At 34.4% G+C, this 19,142-nt stretch overlaps 1 protein-coding gene across 1 annotated transcript; it reads left to right on the top strand.

The window, feature by feature from the left end:
• The first annotated feature begins 9,217 nt into the window (after positions 1 to 9,217).
• LOC127810574 (UPF0664 stress-induced protein C29B12.11c) lies at positions 9,218 to 18,737 on the top strand. The gene is made up of 5 exons (XM_052350117.1): positions 9,218 to 9,508; positions 10,988 to 11,099; positions 17,913 to 17,984; positions 18,089 to 18,300; positions 18,384 to 18,737. The coding sequence occupies exons 1-5, from the start codon at positions 9,399 to 9,401 to the stop codon at positions 18,490 to 18,492; spliced, it is 615 nt and encodes a 204-aa protein (XP_052206077.1). The 5' UTR covers positions 9,218 to 9,398; the 3' UTR covers positions 18,493 to 18,737.
• The last annotated feature ends 405 nt before the right edge of the window (positions 18,738 to 19,142 follow it).

The following is a 19,142-nucleotide window of genomic DNA, read 5'->3' on the forward strand; positions in this document are numbered from 1 at the left end:
CACGTATATATATTATACATAATGTGTAAAAAAATGACATTTTTTGACTTCCTAAAGAGGTTTTTTTAAGTGACTTAGAGGTTGTGGACCCCAATATTTTATATACTAGAAGAAATTTATCATTTTTAAACAAAAAAAATCAAATAAGGCTAATTTTGAAAAATTAACAAGGATTCCCAAGAATATTGCATTTAAACCAAACATAGAAATGTAAGATTCCCAAAAAAGAATACTCATTATTCCTAGGAATGTTTAAAGTTAACCAAACATAGAATTGCATAAATTCTAGAAATCAAAGATTCCCAAGAGTATTCTCAAGAATCATAAATCCCAGAAATTTAAAAACTTATCTCATACCAAACGCCCCATTAATATAACAAAAGGTATAATTGAGAATACTGTCTTTGCGAGGTCTCCCACCACTTGTGCCCTTAATTTCAATAAAAGATATAAATTGCAGATAGAGACTTTATAAATGTAAATGTATCTATAATATAATATAAAAATATTCATGATATAATTTAATAGTATCTAGTATAACTCAATAGCATCCATGGTATGTCATATGACTACTTGTGATATAATATAAAGGCAATTCTAGTTCACCTATATATATACATACAAAATATATTTTTTTTAAATAAGCTTTCTATAGATATCCCAAAATATTTGAATAAAAACAAATTAATTAAAATAAATTATTTTTAAATTTATTTAAATAAGAAGATTAAATGTTAGAATTACCAAAATTATCTTCCTTTTAAATTTTAGATGATGTCATTCATGTTTACCAGCAAAAACAAGTTAAACACATAAAATATTTTAATAATACTAATTAATCTAACACTAAGTGATAATTAGAAGTTCTAAATTCTAAACCCTAAATTTAATAATACACCCTTATAATTGTCCTTTAAATTTATTGAAATCTTATTTTATAAAAAAAAATAAAAATTGCTTGAATATGGCTTGTGGTTGCTTGCAGACCATTCCTTTTATAAATACAATTAAAGGTGCGTTAGCCAATTGGGACGCCAAAATGATATGACATGAAGAAAGAGACCCGTAAAATTTAATTTACAAAATAAATCATAACATGACAGCGCACGTGACACATGGCTCATTCACCCATTTAATTAAAAAAAATGTCTAAATTAAATGAAAACAATTATAGCTTAATTCAAAAGATAAATGCAATGCAATCGTAGATTAATTAATTTATTACAACATCCAACAGCAACATGAATTCCAAACCATAGAGCAATTTTTTTAAAAAAAAAATAATATATGGATGGATATAAACGAAAATTAAGTAACACGGGTGTTGCACACCAAACCTAAATTTAGAAATGTGTTTGTATTTCCTAATAAATAAGTATTTAAAATTAAAATGCAATAATTATTAAAAATAATCTATAATAAATTAATAATACTTTCAGTTCCTCGTATTCACAAATGACATTGACTCTAAGAAGTTAAGGTTGTGTTCTATTTAGTATTTCAGTTTTAATTTTTAATTTATTTTTATTTTTGTATTTTGATTATCTATTTTAAGATTTTTAAAAATGCATTCTTTTTGTCATTTTAAAAAATTATTTCTTAAAACAGAAAACTAGAAAACATTTTTAGTTTAGAATTTTGAAAGAAAAATATTTTATGATATTTTATTTAATAAATTTGATTATTAAATAATCAAATTAACTCTTTTTAATAAAATTCTACTATTAAAATAAAATAATAAATTTAATTAATAAATTGCTGACGTATATCTTAGCGATAATTTATATTAAATTATACACTTAATAATATACTATATGCTATCTTATATTTTTAATTAAAATATAAATATACTATATTTTTAAATTTTAAATAAATATAATTTTATTTTTAAAATTTAAGAATAAATTTTTATTCTTTTTTATCTTCTTTTCTTTTTTTCCTCTTTTCTTCTTCTATTCTCTCTGATGCCCTACATCTTCTCTGTCGCTGGCGACCATCATCGACCAGAGATTCAAAAAATCAAAGCATACCATTAGAAACTTCAAGCCAAGGGGGTTAACATATACAAAAATAAACCAAATTTAACGGTTGAATTTTCGTAGATTTAATTTTTAATTTTTTGTCACAAGTGAAAAATGCACTGCCATATGCTCATATGCTTAGATGCTCAGATGTTTGTCCCGTAACAAGCTCTGCACAGTGTCTGACCATCTTCTCGATGAATGATCACTAATGTTCGACGACACCTGAGCTTCTGCTCTCATGTCTCTTATCATCCTTAATACCTCCCTTATTCCCGGTCGATTTTTCGGTGACACGAATATGTAGGCCACGACAATGTTTAGCAGGGCCTTCAGTTTCTCCTCGAAAATGTCGTTGTTGGATGTGGGCTTATACCCGGACTCCATCTCTTCCACACAGACGGATCTGACTCAGTGAAGGATGTCAGAGCCGTGTTCCAAGACGAGGTTCTGGAAGGGTGTCTTGTAGGTAAGGAGCTACAGGAGGAGGACGTCAAAGTTGTATACATTGACAGGTTGGGAATGGGGGTTTATGGGGGGCACGGTCGACTACCGAAGGAAGAGAAAAGAAGAGAAGAGAAAGGAGAAAAGGGATGAAAGAGATGTTGGGTGTGCGAGATTGGGGGTTGGGGGAGGGGGTGTTTTCCACATTTTGGTGTGTTTCAGCATGTTTTGATTGAAAATACCAAAAACAACAAATGTTGTTTTAAGTTTTCTTTACAATTTTTTTTCTTGTTTTTGAAAATGCGTTTTTGAAAATAGCAAAGTAAATACGTTTTCAATATTTTAAAAAATTGAAAACTCAAAACAGGTTGAAAATAGTAAAGAGAACGCAGCCTAAACTTCTAAACTAATTTGCATAAATTCTACACAGAAAGAAGAAAAAGTATGAATACTATTAAGGTTAAAATTTTAAAAATAAAAACATTAAAATGTAAAAATATAAAATACACTTTCTATGTAGCTAATATAAACAAATAAATAAAACTAGCTTTATGCCCACATAAAAATAAGCATTTTAAAGGCTAATTTTGTATGAAAATTTTAACTTTACTTTTCTATAACTTGAGAAACTAAGGTTGCATTTGGTTTAGTAAAATGGAGGGCGGGGGAATGGGAATAGAATTTGGGAATAGAATTTTTATAAAAAGATGTTCTATTGGTACAAATAAATGGAATTATCATTTTTTTTCTATTGTTGTTAAACTATAACAATTAAATTTATTTATAATACAGAAAGATTAGGTACAGGCAGAGCTAGGTAAGAAAATCGAGATGATTTGCAAGTTAGAAGAAAGTGGTAGGTTACTACCCAAATGAGAACTCACATTGTTGTCTGGGAGAGAGATCAATAGGCTCAAGTATCTTGAAGAAATAGTTGAGCACTTGAACAACCAACAGAATGTCAAAGCAAAAGAGAGATGGATGATTGTCTGGGGAAAAGCTTTGCTATCTGAGAGAGAGTATCTACAAGGTAGCACATAGTTAGAAGGCACGTGTGAATTCCTCTCGCACATGCCCTCCAATGCTTAAGTAAAAAATAGTCATAGTGGTGATCTTAAACAAGCAAGTGAAAGTGTCCGAGAGGAGTAGTGTTCATTCCTCTAGATAAACAAGCAAGTTAACACTATTTAGGTGTAATTAGGTGTCAAAGAAGATGAAAGATCCTTTTAAATGACGAGTTGAGAGGTATTTATATCCCTTCAATATTGGTAGTGGGACACGTGGCACACATACACGAAGGGTGATGGAGTTGTCTTGGGTTAAGCACATATTAGGCCCAGAAGAAACCCCTCAGAGGAAAGTGATTCCCCCAAGAGAGTGATTCTTTTGAGAGAATGAATGTTTTTTAAGTAGATTGTCATTTAGTAAGGCAATGATAGAGTTGTTGCTAGATAGGAGTTGTTCAGGAGAAGATCTCCCTTGGTGTTCTCTTGGGAGAATGACTCAATTGGGAGAATTCTGTGTGATGCCTATCATATAAATGAGAATCCTCTGGGAAAACATCTTTATCTGGAAGAACATCCATCGTCTGAGAAAATGTATTTTTCCTGAGGGATCGACAGTCCTCTAAGAGAACCACGTTTACCTTGGAGGCAACACTTCTTCTGGGAGAACTACTCCGACTTCGAAGGTTAGGTTACAACAACGGCTCCCCACTCTTGTTTTTGACTGGAAGTTAAAGGGAAGCGTAATCGTGAGTGAAGGAGTTTTACCTGGAAAAGTGTTTCACTATCCTAGAGAAATACATGGGCTTTGTTGCATAGCCAATTGAATCGCCATATCTAGGGCTTGTTTGGCTATGCATTTTTTGGGGAAGCTTTTAAATTGTTTAGCTTTAAAATATTTTAAAGCTTTTAAGTTGGGTAGTGTTTAAACTAATAAGGTGTTTGGATAAATGTGCTTTTAAACTATCAATTAATAGTTATGTGTTTGGTTTAAAAAAATTGATAAGCTATCAGAATTTAATAAAAAGACGAAATTATACATGTTATTGAATAATACAAAAAAAAAATACATAAAATACTAATTTTTAATAAAAATAAATTATAAATTGATGTACAACTAATAAATTTTTACCATTACATATTGATAAACTATACACAATTATTAAAAATTATATTAATACAATATATATGTATATATATGTTATATATTTCTATTATATATATATATATACACACACACACAATGATGGCCTAGAAGCACTATGAAGAAAGGGTTTGAAGTGACGATGGGAAGATGGAGAAACTATTGGAAATATAAACGAAAATGACAATGGTTGGGGGACGATGGAGAAAATCCAATGAAATGCGAACGATTGGGGCAACGACGAAGGTGATGGCGACAAACAATGGCGACAGTGGTGGCCGAAAATCTTCGAAGGCAGTGGGAATGATAGATTATAGAGGTTAAAGGGTTGAAGAATAATATAGGTTGGAAATTGGTGTTTTGTTTAAGAGTGAATAGGTAATTTATTCGAGTAACGCAATTTTTAATCTAGCAGTGTTTTGCAAAAGTTGGGTCGAGAGAGCTTTTCCCAAACGCTATTGGATTGGCATTTATTTTATATAGCTTTTAAGCTCTTTAAACAACCAAACACTTTTGTTAAAGAAGCTTGACAGCTTATAAGCTGTCCTAATAGCTTATAAGCAGTCAAACTGCTTAACCAACATGTTGTTAATGCGACAATTGGGAATCGTCAAAGACCATAATGATTGCATGACGGTTGCCTTGCCGAGGAAATAAGAGTATAAATAGGGTCAACTAGCATGGACCTCACTTACATTGCATATTTGAGAGTACCCAAGCAATCTTCATTTTCTTGAAAAATGATTTTTATGTTGCTCCAGAGTACAAGTTTTACACTACGCATCACCACCAACATTACCTTCTTTATCGCCATCCCCCTTGCGTTCCTGGAGGTCATGTGGGTCTGGCACAAAGGAGATTCTTCCTCTGTCTCTAGTGGCACAATATTACATGACCTTTTACCCGTATATATGAAGTGATCATTTCTTAACTCACTACAAGAAAATAATGAATTAAAAATATATTTTTTTAGATGAATTTTTTTCGTCTCAAATTTGAGATGAATTTTGAGACGAAAAAATATTCATCTCAATTTTGAGATGAAAAATGTATCAATCTCAAATTTAAGAGGGATTTTGAGACGGAAACGTATTTGTCTAAAATTTAGACAAAAAATTGTCATCTAAAATTTTAAACGAATTTTGAGAATGATTTTCAAATAAAAAATTATCTGTCTCAAATTTGAGATAAATATTAAGATAGATTTTGAGACGAAATTTTTTTATCTTGATGGATTTTGAGATGGATGTTGAGACATAAATTACCTGTCTTAGAATCTTGATGGATTTTGAGACGAACATTTTTTTATTTCAAATTTAAGATGAATTTTGAGACGAATAATATCTGTCTCAATTTGTAGATATTTTTTATCACGAAAAAATAGCCATTTCAAATTTAAAATGGATTTTGAGATAGAAAATTATACGTTTCAAAATCTATTCTAAATTTGAGACGAATTTAAAATTTTAATTTATAAAAATTAATATTTTTATTTATAAATATAGAAATTAAATATAGCCTAAAATTAAATATATTTATTTAATTCAAAGTCTAAATATATTTATTTAAATTCTAAATATATAAATAAACATATTTTCGGTACATAAAATATAAAGTTAAATATATATAAATGTAAATTAAATATATGACAATTTATAAATTAAAATATATATTAAATGTATAATAATTAATTATTGATAATATTTATTAAATGTATATAAATGTATACAAAATAAAAAGTAGGGACAGTTGAGAGAGAAAGGGGTATTTTTGCATTTAAAAAAATAGAATATGAATTATATTCTGTTTTTCAATAAAAAGTAAATTAAAACTGGATTTAATAATATTTAGAGATGATATAAATACTATCCTTAAATTGAAGAGATTATATAAATATTTTTACATTGAAGACAAAGACAAAAATAACATATCGATTGAAATAGTTTTTTATTCGGTCAAAATCAACTTTTTCCAACCACTTTAAACCTTAAAAAAAAAAAAAACTAACTTTTTCTAAAATGTAATGTTAGGTGTTGCATTCTCATTGAAGGAGGTGCTAGACTAAATAAATTATATACCATTATTTTTTCGGCTTATCACAACTTTCAATGAGTATACGATACATCTTCGTAAGGTAGCCAATTTAACCCTTAAGCCAAATTACAGTGAATTGTTTGTCACTTGGCCCATTTATTTATTTTTATATATATTCCACAATTTCATAAATTTTCACTAACCTTATAAACCAAAAATAATTATATAAATATAAGGTCTTAAGTCTCTTGGCAATTAATTGTTGCATAATTCCAACCTCTAGTTTAACTAATTAATCCAACTTTTTAAATTTTAATTTCTTTAATTTGGGTTACTTATTTCTCACTTTTAATAACCCATTTAATCTTAATTAAATGTGCATTAAGTTTTTATACTCCAATTTTATCACATAAACATATCTAATATACATCCTAATTCCATATATGAATTCACATATAATCTCAAATATAAAGATAATTAAAATGAAATATAAAAAACGATACAGAATTTTGTATAATAAAATATTAATATGTGAATAATATAAGCATAATTAAGAAGAAAAATTTAATGTGGACATATAATTATATAAAAAAAAGATAAAAAAAAAATTATTCGAGATAAAATTAAAATTTCTCTTAAAAAGAAGACTCATACAGACTCTAGATGAAATAAAATAAATAAGAGATAAAGAAGGAACTTGATAAGAAAAATTTAAATTAAATAAAAAAAATTATACATAAACTTGATTGAGACAGGTTAAACTTCTGCTTTTTAAATGAAAACAAAAACTAAACATAAAAAATAAAAATATGAAAATAAGTTAAAATTAAAAACGGAATATTGAAATATCTATCTTACAGTCTCCATGCGATATGATATATTGATAGGCTTAATACATCCAAAAGTCCATAAACTATTACAAAATATGATATTTAGTCCCTCACCTAAAAAAATCTCAAGATTAGGTCTTTAAATAATTAAAAAGCTATTTTTTTAGTCTTTACCGTCAATGCGAGTAAATGGCTCCATTATGTTTGTCCCAAACCTATATATACATATACACCCAACTCTATATACATATATATATATATATAAATACACAAACACACACAAGGCCCAGCCATGGTAGTCATCACCAACCGCCATGGCCACGGCCATTACCCATCCCCCAACCATGGTTGCAGCCATCACCTACCCCCCAATATACACAAACACACGCACACATATGGTTGTTATGAACGTAACCATCACCGACCAACCATGGCAGTGGTGATGAACGCGGCCATTGTTGTGAGAGAGAAAGAGCTGGCTTGTGTACAACCTTCAAAATAGGTCGCACCACACTAAGGACAGTTCAAAAGGCTGCTTTGCAGCTTCTACTCTGTTCTCTCTGCTTCGCTGTTGTTTCTTTTTTCTCTTCCATATTTCTTTTTTTCTCTACACCTAACTTTAGTTGTCAACTGTTGTGAAGTCTTTAAGATTAATTGGTTTTCAGTTCTTTTTTCCGAATCCAAGAAATGGAGATGAAAGTGATGATACCGTCGCCGACGGGGGATTTCAACTTCGACAGCGCGTGCACTTCTCCGTACATAAGCGCGTCGTCCAGTCCCCAAAGCTTCAGAAACTTATTCTTCAGTGCCCCCATCAGTCCCACCCGCTTTTTTTTCTTCTCCCGCGACTGATATGTTGCGGCGTCCGACGTCGATCTCTTTTCCACGATCCCTTTCAAATTGGAAGAAAAGCCTGGAATTCCGAAAACCAAGAGAGATAATAATAAAGAAAATGACAACGATTTCGAGTTGGAGTTCAGTGGGCCATTGAAGTGAGCATCGGTCTCCGCCGCTGATGAGCTATTCGACGACAGCAAGATCAAGCCCCTGAAGCCGCCGCTTCAGTTACAATTCCTCAATCATGACTTCGCTTATTCTCCTAAATCGCCGATCAACAAGAAAGTTCTTAGATAATCCCTCTCGCCAAGACACAAGAAGAAGGATTTCGACCCATTCCAAGCTACGATAAAGCGAGTTTGCCAAGAAAGCGCAAGCCATGAGCGAAGATGGATGTGAGTTTGTGCAATATATATATATATATATATATAAAGAGAGAGAGCGAGAGAGGGCCACGACCATGGCCGTCGACTTATCCTTCGGTCGCTACCGTCATAGTGGGCTTCGCTATTATTTGCTTATGTCGGAGTAGGCTTTATCACAGTGAGTGATGTCACGCGTTGTTATGTCACGTACTTTAGACGCGTGATGTCACGTACAAACAGATATAAACGGTAAGGGCTAAAAATGTATCTTTTTAATTGTTTAAAGATTGAATCTTAAACTTTTTTAGGTGATGGACTAAATGTCATATTTTGTAATAGTTGAGGTATTTTAAGATGTATTAAACCTATATTGATATGATTTAATAGGACAAAATCGGTGTTTGGTCGAAACTCAGGGGACGTTAGTGCAGCATTTTGTAATTTAGGAGATTGAACTGGCACTGGATGTTAATTTAGGGGGTCTTATGCAATTTCTCCAGACATAGACCGACCCCGACGCGGACTTCAATTTTATGCGTCCGGAATCCAGAAGGACGTAGAACACGGAGGAAAGTGCTTCTGGATTCGAAGATTTACCCTGTAATTAGGGCTCATATAGCGAGGCATGGTTGGATTGTTTCGATCTTCATTGTTCTGAACAAGCAACTCCAACACCTGATCGGCTTTAGGGTTATTCAATTCAGTTCCTTGGCCGCAAAATGGCTTTGAATCCTCAGTTGTTTCCTAACGGGATGCCCGTTCCTTTTGCCAACGAGATGTTTGTCTTGAGCAGAGATGGCGTCGAATTTGAGATTGACAAGATTCCCGGGTTAGTGTTGCATCCCTCCCCCCTTTTCTGAAGAAATTTATGTTAAAAAGGCGTGCATGACTTTGATATAGAATCATCTTAGTGAAGGTAATTATTTTATGAGAGGGATGTTATTTTGTGAGTGGTTCAATGAATCTTAATCATCTTTTCAAGAGGCAAAAACGAGGATGGTATATCTGATGGTGTAATTTATACGATCATGGCGTACAAATTTAAGAGAAATATGCTTTAGCAAGTTAGTTGGGAAAAGGGCTGGAACACATCTGGAATAACAGAGGGGCCTGTTTATCATATATTCTTTTGCTTAGGTGTGTAACTGTGTAGAATTTGATTTGTGTAATGTTATGACTTTGTATGATTCTTAAGGATGAACTTAAATGGTTGTAGGTTGAATAGGCATGATTCTGAGTTTATTCAGACGAACCCACCCTAGTTCTGGTTCGAAAATAATTAGGCCAGACATTTAAGGAGAACATCATGGAAGATTTTAAATTGAAAATGGCTGTTGAAACTTACGATGATAGATTATGAAATTTTCCTCCATATTTTTTAGTTTCTCCGTTTAAAAATCTTCACGAGGGCTAGGAGCACTTGAATTATCCCAAGATATGTATACATTGATATTCAGGCTCTGCTGTTTGTTTTTATTTTTTCCCAGTTTATAAAATCACCGTAGATTCTATTAAACAAAATATAATAAAAAAAATACAACTTTTGTTGAATGTGTTACATTGTGATAAATCTTACCAAAGTGAACAGGTGGCCAAGAATCAAACTGGTGTTTGGTTTTGTTCAGTTTTCATGATCTTTTTGCTGTGTTTTGCTTTGGTTTACAACTACATGCACAAGGCCTCCCTTTACATGAAGCACCTTTCTTTCTCTTACCCCTATCCTATGATGTTATGGTGACGTGCGAGACTTGAAAATCTAATCACCCATGAAAAGGCCAATTTAGATATCTTGAATCAATCATTCAAAGAGATTGATGGATTAATGAGGATACTAGTGATGGTTAAAATGGAAAAGTGTGTCCTATGTTTTATGTGATAAGATGTTATGATGGTTTAATGGTCATACAAGAAATGATACTATTAATTCGTAATAAGGTAGAGACTTCAGATGGTTCCTGCTCAAGATGGGATGTGTGAGACTTAAGATGGTTTGGCCATATGAGAAGAAAATTGATAGAGCACCCGGTGAAGAGAGTTGATGGAATAGAGCAGTTTTTAGCAAAAGAAGTAGAGAAAGAGCATTAAAAACTTGGTAGGAAACTCTTAGGTATAGATGAGTTATAAAGGCATTATAGAAGATATGTCCATAGATGGAGATGATTAGCGAGTTAGAGTTTATGTAATTGACCTCACATTTTGAAATTAAGGCCTAATGTATTGTGGTAGTTGTACCAAAATTTAAACTGGCCTCAGTTACAGTGTGCAGATTTTAACTTTTTTGTGTGTTTTGCACTTTTTTTTTCTCCAGTTCTCATGGGGGAAAGGTTAAAGCAAAGGGAAGAATCTTCTTGTCAAACGTACGGATGGTCTTTGTTGCTACCAAACCTGTTGAGAATTTTATTGCTTTTGATATGCCCCTGGTATGGAAATAACTTTCTGCTTGCCTTTTACTTATCATTTTGCTTAGAAACTGTTTGGGAAACTTTGAAGAAACTGCTTTGTCATAGAAACATAGAGTTCTGAATACATGGCTGGTCCTTTTGTAAACTTCTTTTGTTTGTATTGTTTTTTTTCTCTTTTCTTTATTTTGCCTCAGTTAATTTGTTGACCTTGTTCTGTAAGTTTATACAGGACAACTGCCAGCTATTCTTTAACTAAATTATTTCTACAATTTCCATTTCATTGGTTTGCCCTTTTCCAATTTTTTCTTGGTTTTTAGTTCCAGTTGAATCAATAAGAACTGAACAGATTTTGTTCTAAGGGTATAACACCCGAGAACTTCAACTAAGTTTGTAGAACTCAAACTTGTTAATTGATTCAATGAATAGAAATCTATTTATACAAGTTCTAAGCTATCTAATCCTAATATTTAGGAGATAATATGCAGCAATAAGATAAACTATAACAGAATTTAAGCAATAAACAATAAAAGATAACAATCACATCTACTCCTATTATTTCTCCTGATTTCTAGGAGCTTTAATCTTCAAACTTTCTGCGTATCTTTCCAACTCCTTTAGCTGTCTTCTTTATCTCTTTGTAACACTCCCCCTCAAGCTAAGGAATAGATATCTCTCATTCCTTGCTTGTTGATGAGAGTCTCAAAACTTGATCTTGTCATGGATTTGGTGAGCACATCCGCTACCTATTCTGCTGTAAGAATATATGTCAATTTGATGTCTCCTTCTTCAATTTCCCGTTGGATGAAACTCTGGTCGATCCTGACATGTTTCATTCTATCATGTTGTACTGGATTGTTAACAATACATATAGCTGATTTGCTATCACTGTAAAGCTTTGTTGGCTTTGTTAGTGGTAGTTGTAGATCCTCCATTAATCTTACTAACCAAATTTGCTCACAAATTCCTTGGGCAATGGCCTTGAATTTTGCCTCAACACTGCTTCTTGCCACTATAGATTGTTTTTTGCTTTTCCATGTGACTAGGTTGCCCCACAATTTTGTGCAAAAACTTGATGTAGACCGGCTGTCCATCACTGATCCTGCCCAATCTGTATTGGAATATCCTTCAGCCCCCCTTTCATTTACTCTTTTGAAACAATAATCCCTTACCTGGTGTTCCTTTCAAGTACCTCAAAATGTGGTATACAACTGCCATATGTTGTTGTGTTGGAGCATGCATAAATTGGCTTATGATGCTCACATAATAAGTTATGTCTGGACGAGTTAAAGACAAATAGATTAGTCTTCCAACTAGTCGTTGATACCTCTCCTTATCCACCTGAGGATCATTATCTCTTTTCACATATTTTCAATTTTTTTCTAGAGGAGTGTATCTTGGTTTGCATCCAATCATTCCTGTATCTCTAGAAGATCAAGAGTATATTTTCTTTGAGATATTATCATACCTTCTTTACTCCTTGCAATTTCCATCCCCAAAAAATACTTCATTGTTCCCAAGTCCTTTAGCACAAATTCTGCCTTTAGCTTCTGTTTTAGGGCTGCAATTTCTTGAACATCATCCCCTGTAACAATTATATCATCTACATACACAATCAAAATGCATCTTTTTCCATTGGTATGTTTGATAAATAAAGTGTGGTCAGACTTCCCTTGTGTGTAACTGAATTGAGTCAAAGTAGAGTTGAATTTCTTAAACCATGCTCTAGGAGATTGCTTTAAACCATAAAGAGATTTATGAAGCTTACATACCTTGCCAATCCTCTCTTCTTTCTCAAACCTGGGTGGAATTTTCATATACACTTCTTCTTCTAATTCTCCATTTAGAAATGCATTCTTGATATCAAATTGAAATAGCTCCCAATCCAAATTCACAGCAATAGACAATAATACTCTAATGGAGTTTAATTTAGCAACCGGAGCAAAGGTTTCTTCATAATCTATTCCATAGGTTTGAGAGTAACCTTGGGCAACAAGCCTAGCCTTATATCTGTCCACACTTCCATCTGAGTTGTATTTAACTGTAAACACCTATTTGCAGCCAATGATCTTCGTATTTTTCGGACTATCAACCACTTCCCATGTGTGATTGCCTTTGAGTGCCCTTATTTCTTCCATCACTGCCTCCTTCCATTTAGAATCAGCTATGGCTTCTTAGATGTTTCGAGGTATATTCACTCCATCCAAAGTAGTAATGAAGGTCTTGAATTTAGGAAATAACCTGGAATATGTCAAGTAATTGGAGATTGGATGTTTCACACATGATCTGATGCCCTTTCTAATAGCAATAGGAAGATCTAACTCACTGTTAGCATCATTATTTTCTCCCTCAGTTGCTGGACCTTCCCTCGGTTCTAACAATTGGCTGAGTTGAGGAGCTGGACTTTTACCTCGCCTTGAATAGACTTTTATTGGTTTTTCCACGTTCAAGTCTTCTTCTATATCAGTTTCCATAGGTCCAGCTGGGTTTAGAGATTCATGAGAGGGAGGAAGGCTCGGACAATGAGGCTGGCTGAGGATAATTAGCAGCAGTTGTTGGATTTGAATCATTATTAGGAATGGGTTGAAGGACTGGGAATAAAATGGGCATAGGAATAGTAGGATCCCAATGGTTGTCCTTCATTTGAGGTGTGGTATTTGAGTAGTATAACTCATTCTCCACAAAGGTTACATCACATGAGATAAGAACTTTTTGTGATGTTGGACAAAAGCACTTATAACCCTTTTGAGTAGGAGGATACCCAATGAATATACACTTTAAGGCTCTTGGTTCAAGTTTATGACGATTTGGACTGGTTTGGTAGACATATACTACACATCCAAATACTTTAGGAGGAAGATTGTTTAGAATCCGAACGTGAGGAAAAATAGATGTAAGGTTGTGCAAGAGGGTTTGGTATTTTAGGACTTTGGAAGGCAGCCTATTGATGAGATAAGCGGCTGTTAAGACTGTCTCCCCCCAATATCTATTTGGAACGGAACTTGTGAACATAAGGGATCTAGCCACTTCAAGTAAGTGTCGATTTTTTCTTTCAACTATTCCATTTTGTTGAGGGGTGTAAGGACAAGTACTTTGGTGAAAGATCCCATTGGTAGTTAGATATTAGGTGAATGGATAAGAAAAGAATTCTCGGCCATTGTCAATCCTAAGAATGCAAATAGAGGACTGAAAAACATTCAAAATGAGTTTATGAAAAATCTGAAAAATGGCACATGCCTCGGATTTTTCTTTCATTAGGTATACCCAGCATAACCTTGTATGGTCATCAATGAATGTTATGAACCATCTTATTCTTACACCATTTAGGTTTGGAATTCTAGTTGGGCCCCATATATCACTATGAATCAAATGGAATGGTTTAGATGGAGTATATGGGTTCAGTTGATAAGTGCTATGAGTTTGTTTGGCAAGAATGCAATGATCACACTTGAGTACCAACTTTTCTTTATTGATAAATAAATTGGGGTACAAGTGTTTCAAATATGGAAAACTAGGATGACCAAAACGTCTATGCCATAATAAAATTTCAGAATCTAAGCTAGCTATAAGAGAAAACCTATGTGGAACTTGACTAAGAGAATTCTTGTTATCGGAAAGCCAATAAAGTCCATCCCTCTCCTCAGCACTGCCAATCGTCTTCCCCGAGAATCAGTCTTGAAAAACACAATATGAAGGAAAAAATGTCACAATGCAATCCAAGTCTTTTGTTAATTTGCTCGCTGATAACAGACTATATTCTAAGTTTGGCACATTTAACACTGATTTGAGCAATAAATCAGCCACATAAACATTTCCCTTTCCTTTTACCAATGATTGTGTTCCATCAGCCATCAAAATATTTAGCTCCTTTTCTTCAATCTGAAAAATATCAAGTGTGGCAGTAGATCCGGTCATATGATCAGATGCTCCGGTATCTACCATCCAACAATCTTTATTTATCTTTCTAGTGGTCAAAGACAAAGGCTGATTACTTTTTTGTGCCATAGATGCTGAGTGACCTGGTGCAATATCCTCTGATTCCCTTGTAATATGAGAGTTTTGTAACAGCTTCTGTAGAAACTCAAGCTGATCATGAGTTAGACTCATACCTGTTTTGTTTTCACTAGTAGGAGCACTTGTTGTTGCATAGGCTAATCTCTCTTACTCCTTCTTATGTCTTGGTTTCCAGTTTGGGGGTTTTCCATGCAACTTCCAGCAGGTACTTTTGGTGTGATAGGGTCGGTTGCAGTGCTCTCACCATTGCTTTTCCTTAGAATTATCTTCCCTTTTTGTAAGTAAGGGCTGATCTTGAGTTATGTTCCGTTGTAGATGGAAGCATTACTTTTTTTCTGCTCTTACCTCTGCAAACACTTCTCGAAGGGATGGTAATGGTTTAGTGCCTAGAAGTCTGCCTCTTACCTCGTCCAAATCTGGATTGAGCCCTTGGAGGAAATAAAAAATTCTCTCATTTTCCAGCATCTTGCTATTTTTTTGGCTGTCTTCTGCACACTTCCAGTTAGGATCATAAAACAGATCCATCTCTTGCCATAACTCCATTAGGTTGTTATAGTATTCTGTCATGCCGAGGCTGCCTTACTTGGTAGTCTGAATTGCAGCTCTAACCTCGAAGTATTGGGTTGCATTTTCAAGATCGAAGTAGATTTCTTGAACAGCCTCCCAAATTTCCTTTGCCATTTTATAGAAGAGATAGGGTCGACCTAGCTTTGGCTCCATAGAGTTGATGATCCAAGCCACCAAGATTGAATTTTCTACCTCCCATCTTTGATAATCTCCTGAATCTTCTGGTGGTGTTGGAATTGCCCCGGTTAGGTAGCCATAATTTCCCTTGCCTTTTATCACCAAGGTTACGGATTGAAACCATCCTTTAAAGTTTCTCCCGTTTAACCTATATTGGGTGATTTGCAAGGTATTGCTGTCCAATGACATGGTGTTGTGAGACACCACAGTCGTTGGGATTGAGGATTGTTGAAGAGCCGAACTATCAGATGACTCCGCTGCAATTGGAGCTGTATTCCCACGGCCTTGCGGATCCATCTATCTTGGATCGTTAGGCTAGATAGAGCCGAGTAACAGATTTTGTTCTAAGGGTATAACACCCGAGAACTTCAACTAAGTTTGTAGAACTAGAACTCAAACTTGTTAATTGATTCAATGAATAGAAATCTATTTATACAAGTTCTAAGCTATCTAATCCTAATATTTAGGAGATAATATGCAGCAATAAGATAAACTATAACAGAATTTAAGCAATAAACAATAAAAGATAACAATCACATCTACTCCTATTATTTCTCCTGATTTCTATGAGCTTTAATCTTCAAACTTTCTGCTTATCTTTCCAACTCCTTTAGCAGTCTTCTTTATCTCTTTGTAACACTCCTATTTCACTTAGGACTCTCCAACAAGAACTAATCAAACCACCTCCATTTAGAAACACTGGGTATCTCATTAATTGAATTTTTAAAGAAAAATTAAGCTCATCTTACTGTTGGGCTATTGAAGTCCAGTGCTTTAATGATCTTGGAAGTTATTTCCACTCTTCTTCCTTCATCTTTTGGGCTTGATAATGACCAATAGAAATGATGAATGGGTTTTGGTTGCAATAGTAATACTGAATGAGGATCATTTGAGAAAGATGTAGAGAACAGAAAAAGGGCATGAATGTGAATTTATTTAATAATCCAATATTTAAGTGGAATACATGCTTCCAGCTTGGATTTGGGCTTGCATGAGGTCTAATTGGAGCTGGTCTTTTGTTGAGAATAATGATTCCCAAATTAGGTGCTTTTGGCGCCTACCCTACCCCAGATTTTGTTTTGGCTGGATTAGCAACAATACTGTGGGAAAAAAGAAAAAAACGAACAATAAGGTGTGAACTCTATACAAGGGAGGCACAATGAGCCTCAACAAAAGATACTACCCATACAAAGAAATCAACAGCAAAAAAAGGAAAGGGAGGCCATCAAAAAGTGTCCTACCTAATTTAGGGGAAGAAAAAAAGGGAATGTGGATGATTCCATTAGCTCCAGAAATAAGATCCTTTATGCTTCCAAAGGCCCTCTTATCTGTCTAGTGCCAAATATGCTAGATAACACAAAAAGGAGTGGCCATCTAGGCATGTCTCAAGCCGTGGTTGGGGCAAGAACAACCTTAGGTGCAAAAGACCTCCAAACCTGTAGCTGAAACGATCCAGTAATAAAAATAAGGCTCCAAATCAAGCCGCTATGTAGTATAAAAGATGATAGATGATGCCCATATTTTTTGCATATGAAACACTAATTTGTGACCATATGATCCTCTGCAGAATGTCAGAAGCAAGGATAGAAGCCAACAAAGAGTAAACCAAGCTAAAGAGGCCACCTTAAGAAAAGTGATGGTTTGGGGGGGGGGGGTTTCCATGGACAAAATCACTCTCAAGCTTGAAACTTTTTTAGAGGGAGACTAAGATTAATATCCAATCTCCAAACTTATTCACAGACAGGCACAGAACCCCCTCCAATTGTAATTTTTTCATCCACTTCTAGAACCATGTCAATGTTCTCATCTTCAATTGTAAATTTGAATTCAGCACCAGGATATACTGAACTTTGCATCAGAGATTAATTAGAGGCCCTGAGTGGCTGGGATTAAGGTTTTTAAGCTTTATGTGCTTGACCCCAAGTGGAATAGAGCACAGGGTGAGGTGGGCCTGCTGGAATAAAACTTGAAATGTTTGTGCGATTGATATTTTTATGTCTTATCACTCAAGTATGGAAGCAAAACCATGCACCTACACTCAACCTCTTGCTGATTTCTTACTTGCTTGGTGTTCAGCTTCACGTCCATGGTGAAAAGTTTAACCAGCCAATATTCCATTGCAACAATATTTCTGGACTCGTGGAGCCTGTAAGTGCATACCAAAGAGTTTGATTTTTGGTTCATCTTCGTGTGTATGAAACCATGTTTGCATGTCCTTTTTATTAACCTATACCTCTTATGGCAAATCCCAGGTAGTCCCTGACGACCAACACAGGGCATTATATTCTACTCATTCCTTCAAGATTCTATTCAAGGAAGGTGGTTGTGGAACATTCGTCCCTCTATTTTTCAATTTGATAACATCAGTGAGGCAGTATAATCAGCATTATGGTTCAGGGGTACAGCAGCTGTCAGATCCTTTGGTAGCCGCACAAACTCCAGTTGACGAAATGATGAGAACAGCGTAAATGACTTAACCATTCCAGTTCTTGATTTACTCCATAGATTGTGTCTTGGTTTCTCTGATTGTTGATTTTCATTTGGCAGATATGTGGACCCGAATGATCCAACGAGAATCTTTCTGCAGCAGCCCAATCCAGAGACACAGCTGAGGCGCCGCACGTACCACTCCCAGTCTGGGGAAAACTCCATATAGTTTTCTTATTTCCTGAATAAAGCCTGTTTTAAGGCCAGCATGTTTATACTATTGGTCTATCCACCAGGGACATTCCATACATAAAGATTGTTGTCCTGAGAAACATAAATATGCCGCTGCACATGAATATGTAGTCTGTATTTCATTTCCTGAATAGGCCCCTGTTTTTAGGAATGGTGGTTCATACCTTTGACCTGTGTATACCATGTCTTGGAAGTGCCAGATGGTATTTGGCCTCACTGTTATGCCTTGCTGTCTTGGTTCATTTTCTGCTTGTGCTCATTGGATCTTTACACTGATTATCTGATATGTTGGGTGACGGTTGGTGGCTAAAGGGTTTAGTTTGATTAAGGTGTGGGTTAATTACTAAAATAAAAAACATCAATCTACTGGTGTGTTTTTAATTTTAAAATATCTAATTTTTTCAAGTCACTCTCTCTCTCTCTCTTTTAATTTGGCTCGCCCGTTCTTTCCGTTTATTCATTACTTAAGACTGCTTGCGTGGCCCTCGTTTCGTTCTGTACCGCATCATTTTCCTCTATAGATTAGCTGGAGACCCAAAACCAGCAACTCACTGAAGATTGCAGTGGAGATGGACCGAGGCGGATAACAATAGATAGGAGGAGAAGAGACCGGTGCGTGCGTGTGTG

This window comes from Diospyros lotus, chromosome 9 (assembly GCF_014633365.1).
Source record: "Diospyros lotus cultivar Yz01 chromosome 9, ASM1463336v1, whole genome shotgun sequence".
Classification (NCBI taxonomy): domain Eukaryota; kingdom Viridiplantae; phylum Streptophyta; class Magnoliopsida; order Ericales; family Ebenaceae; genus Diospyros; species Diospyros lotus.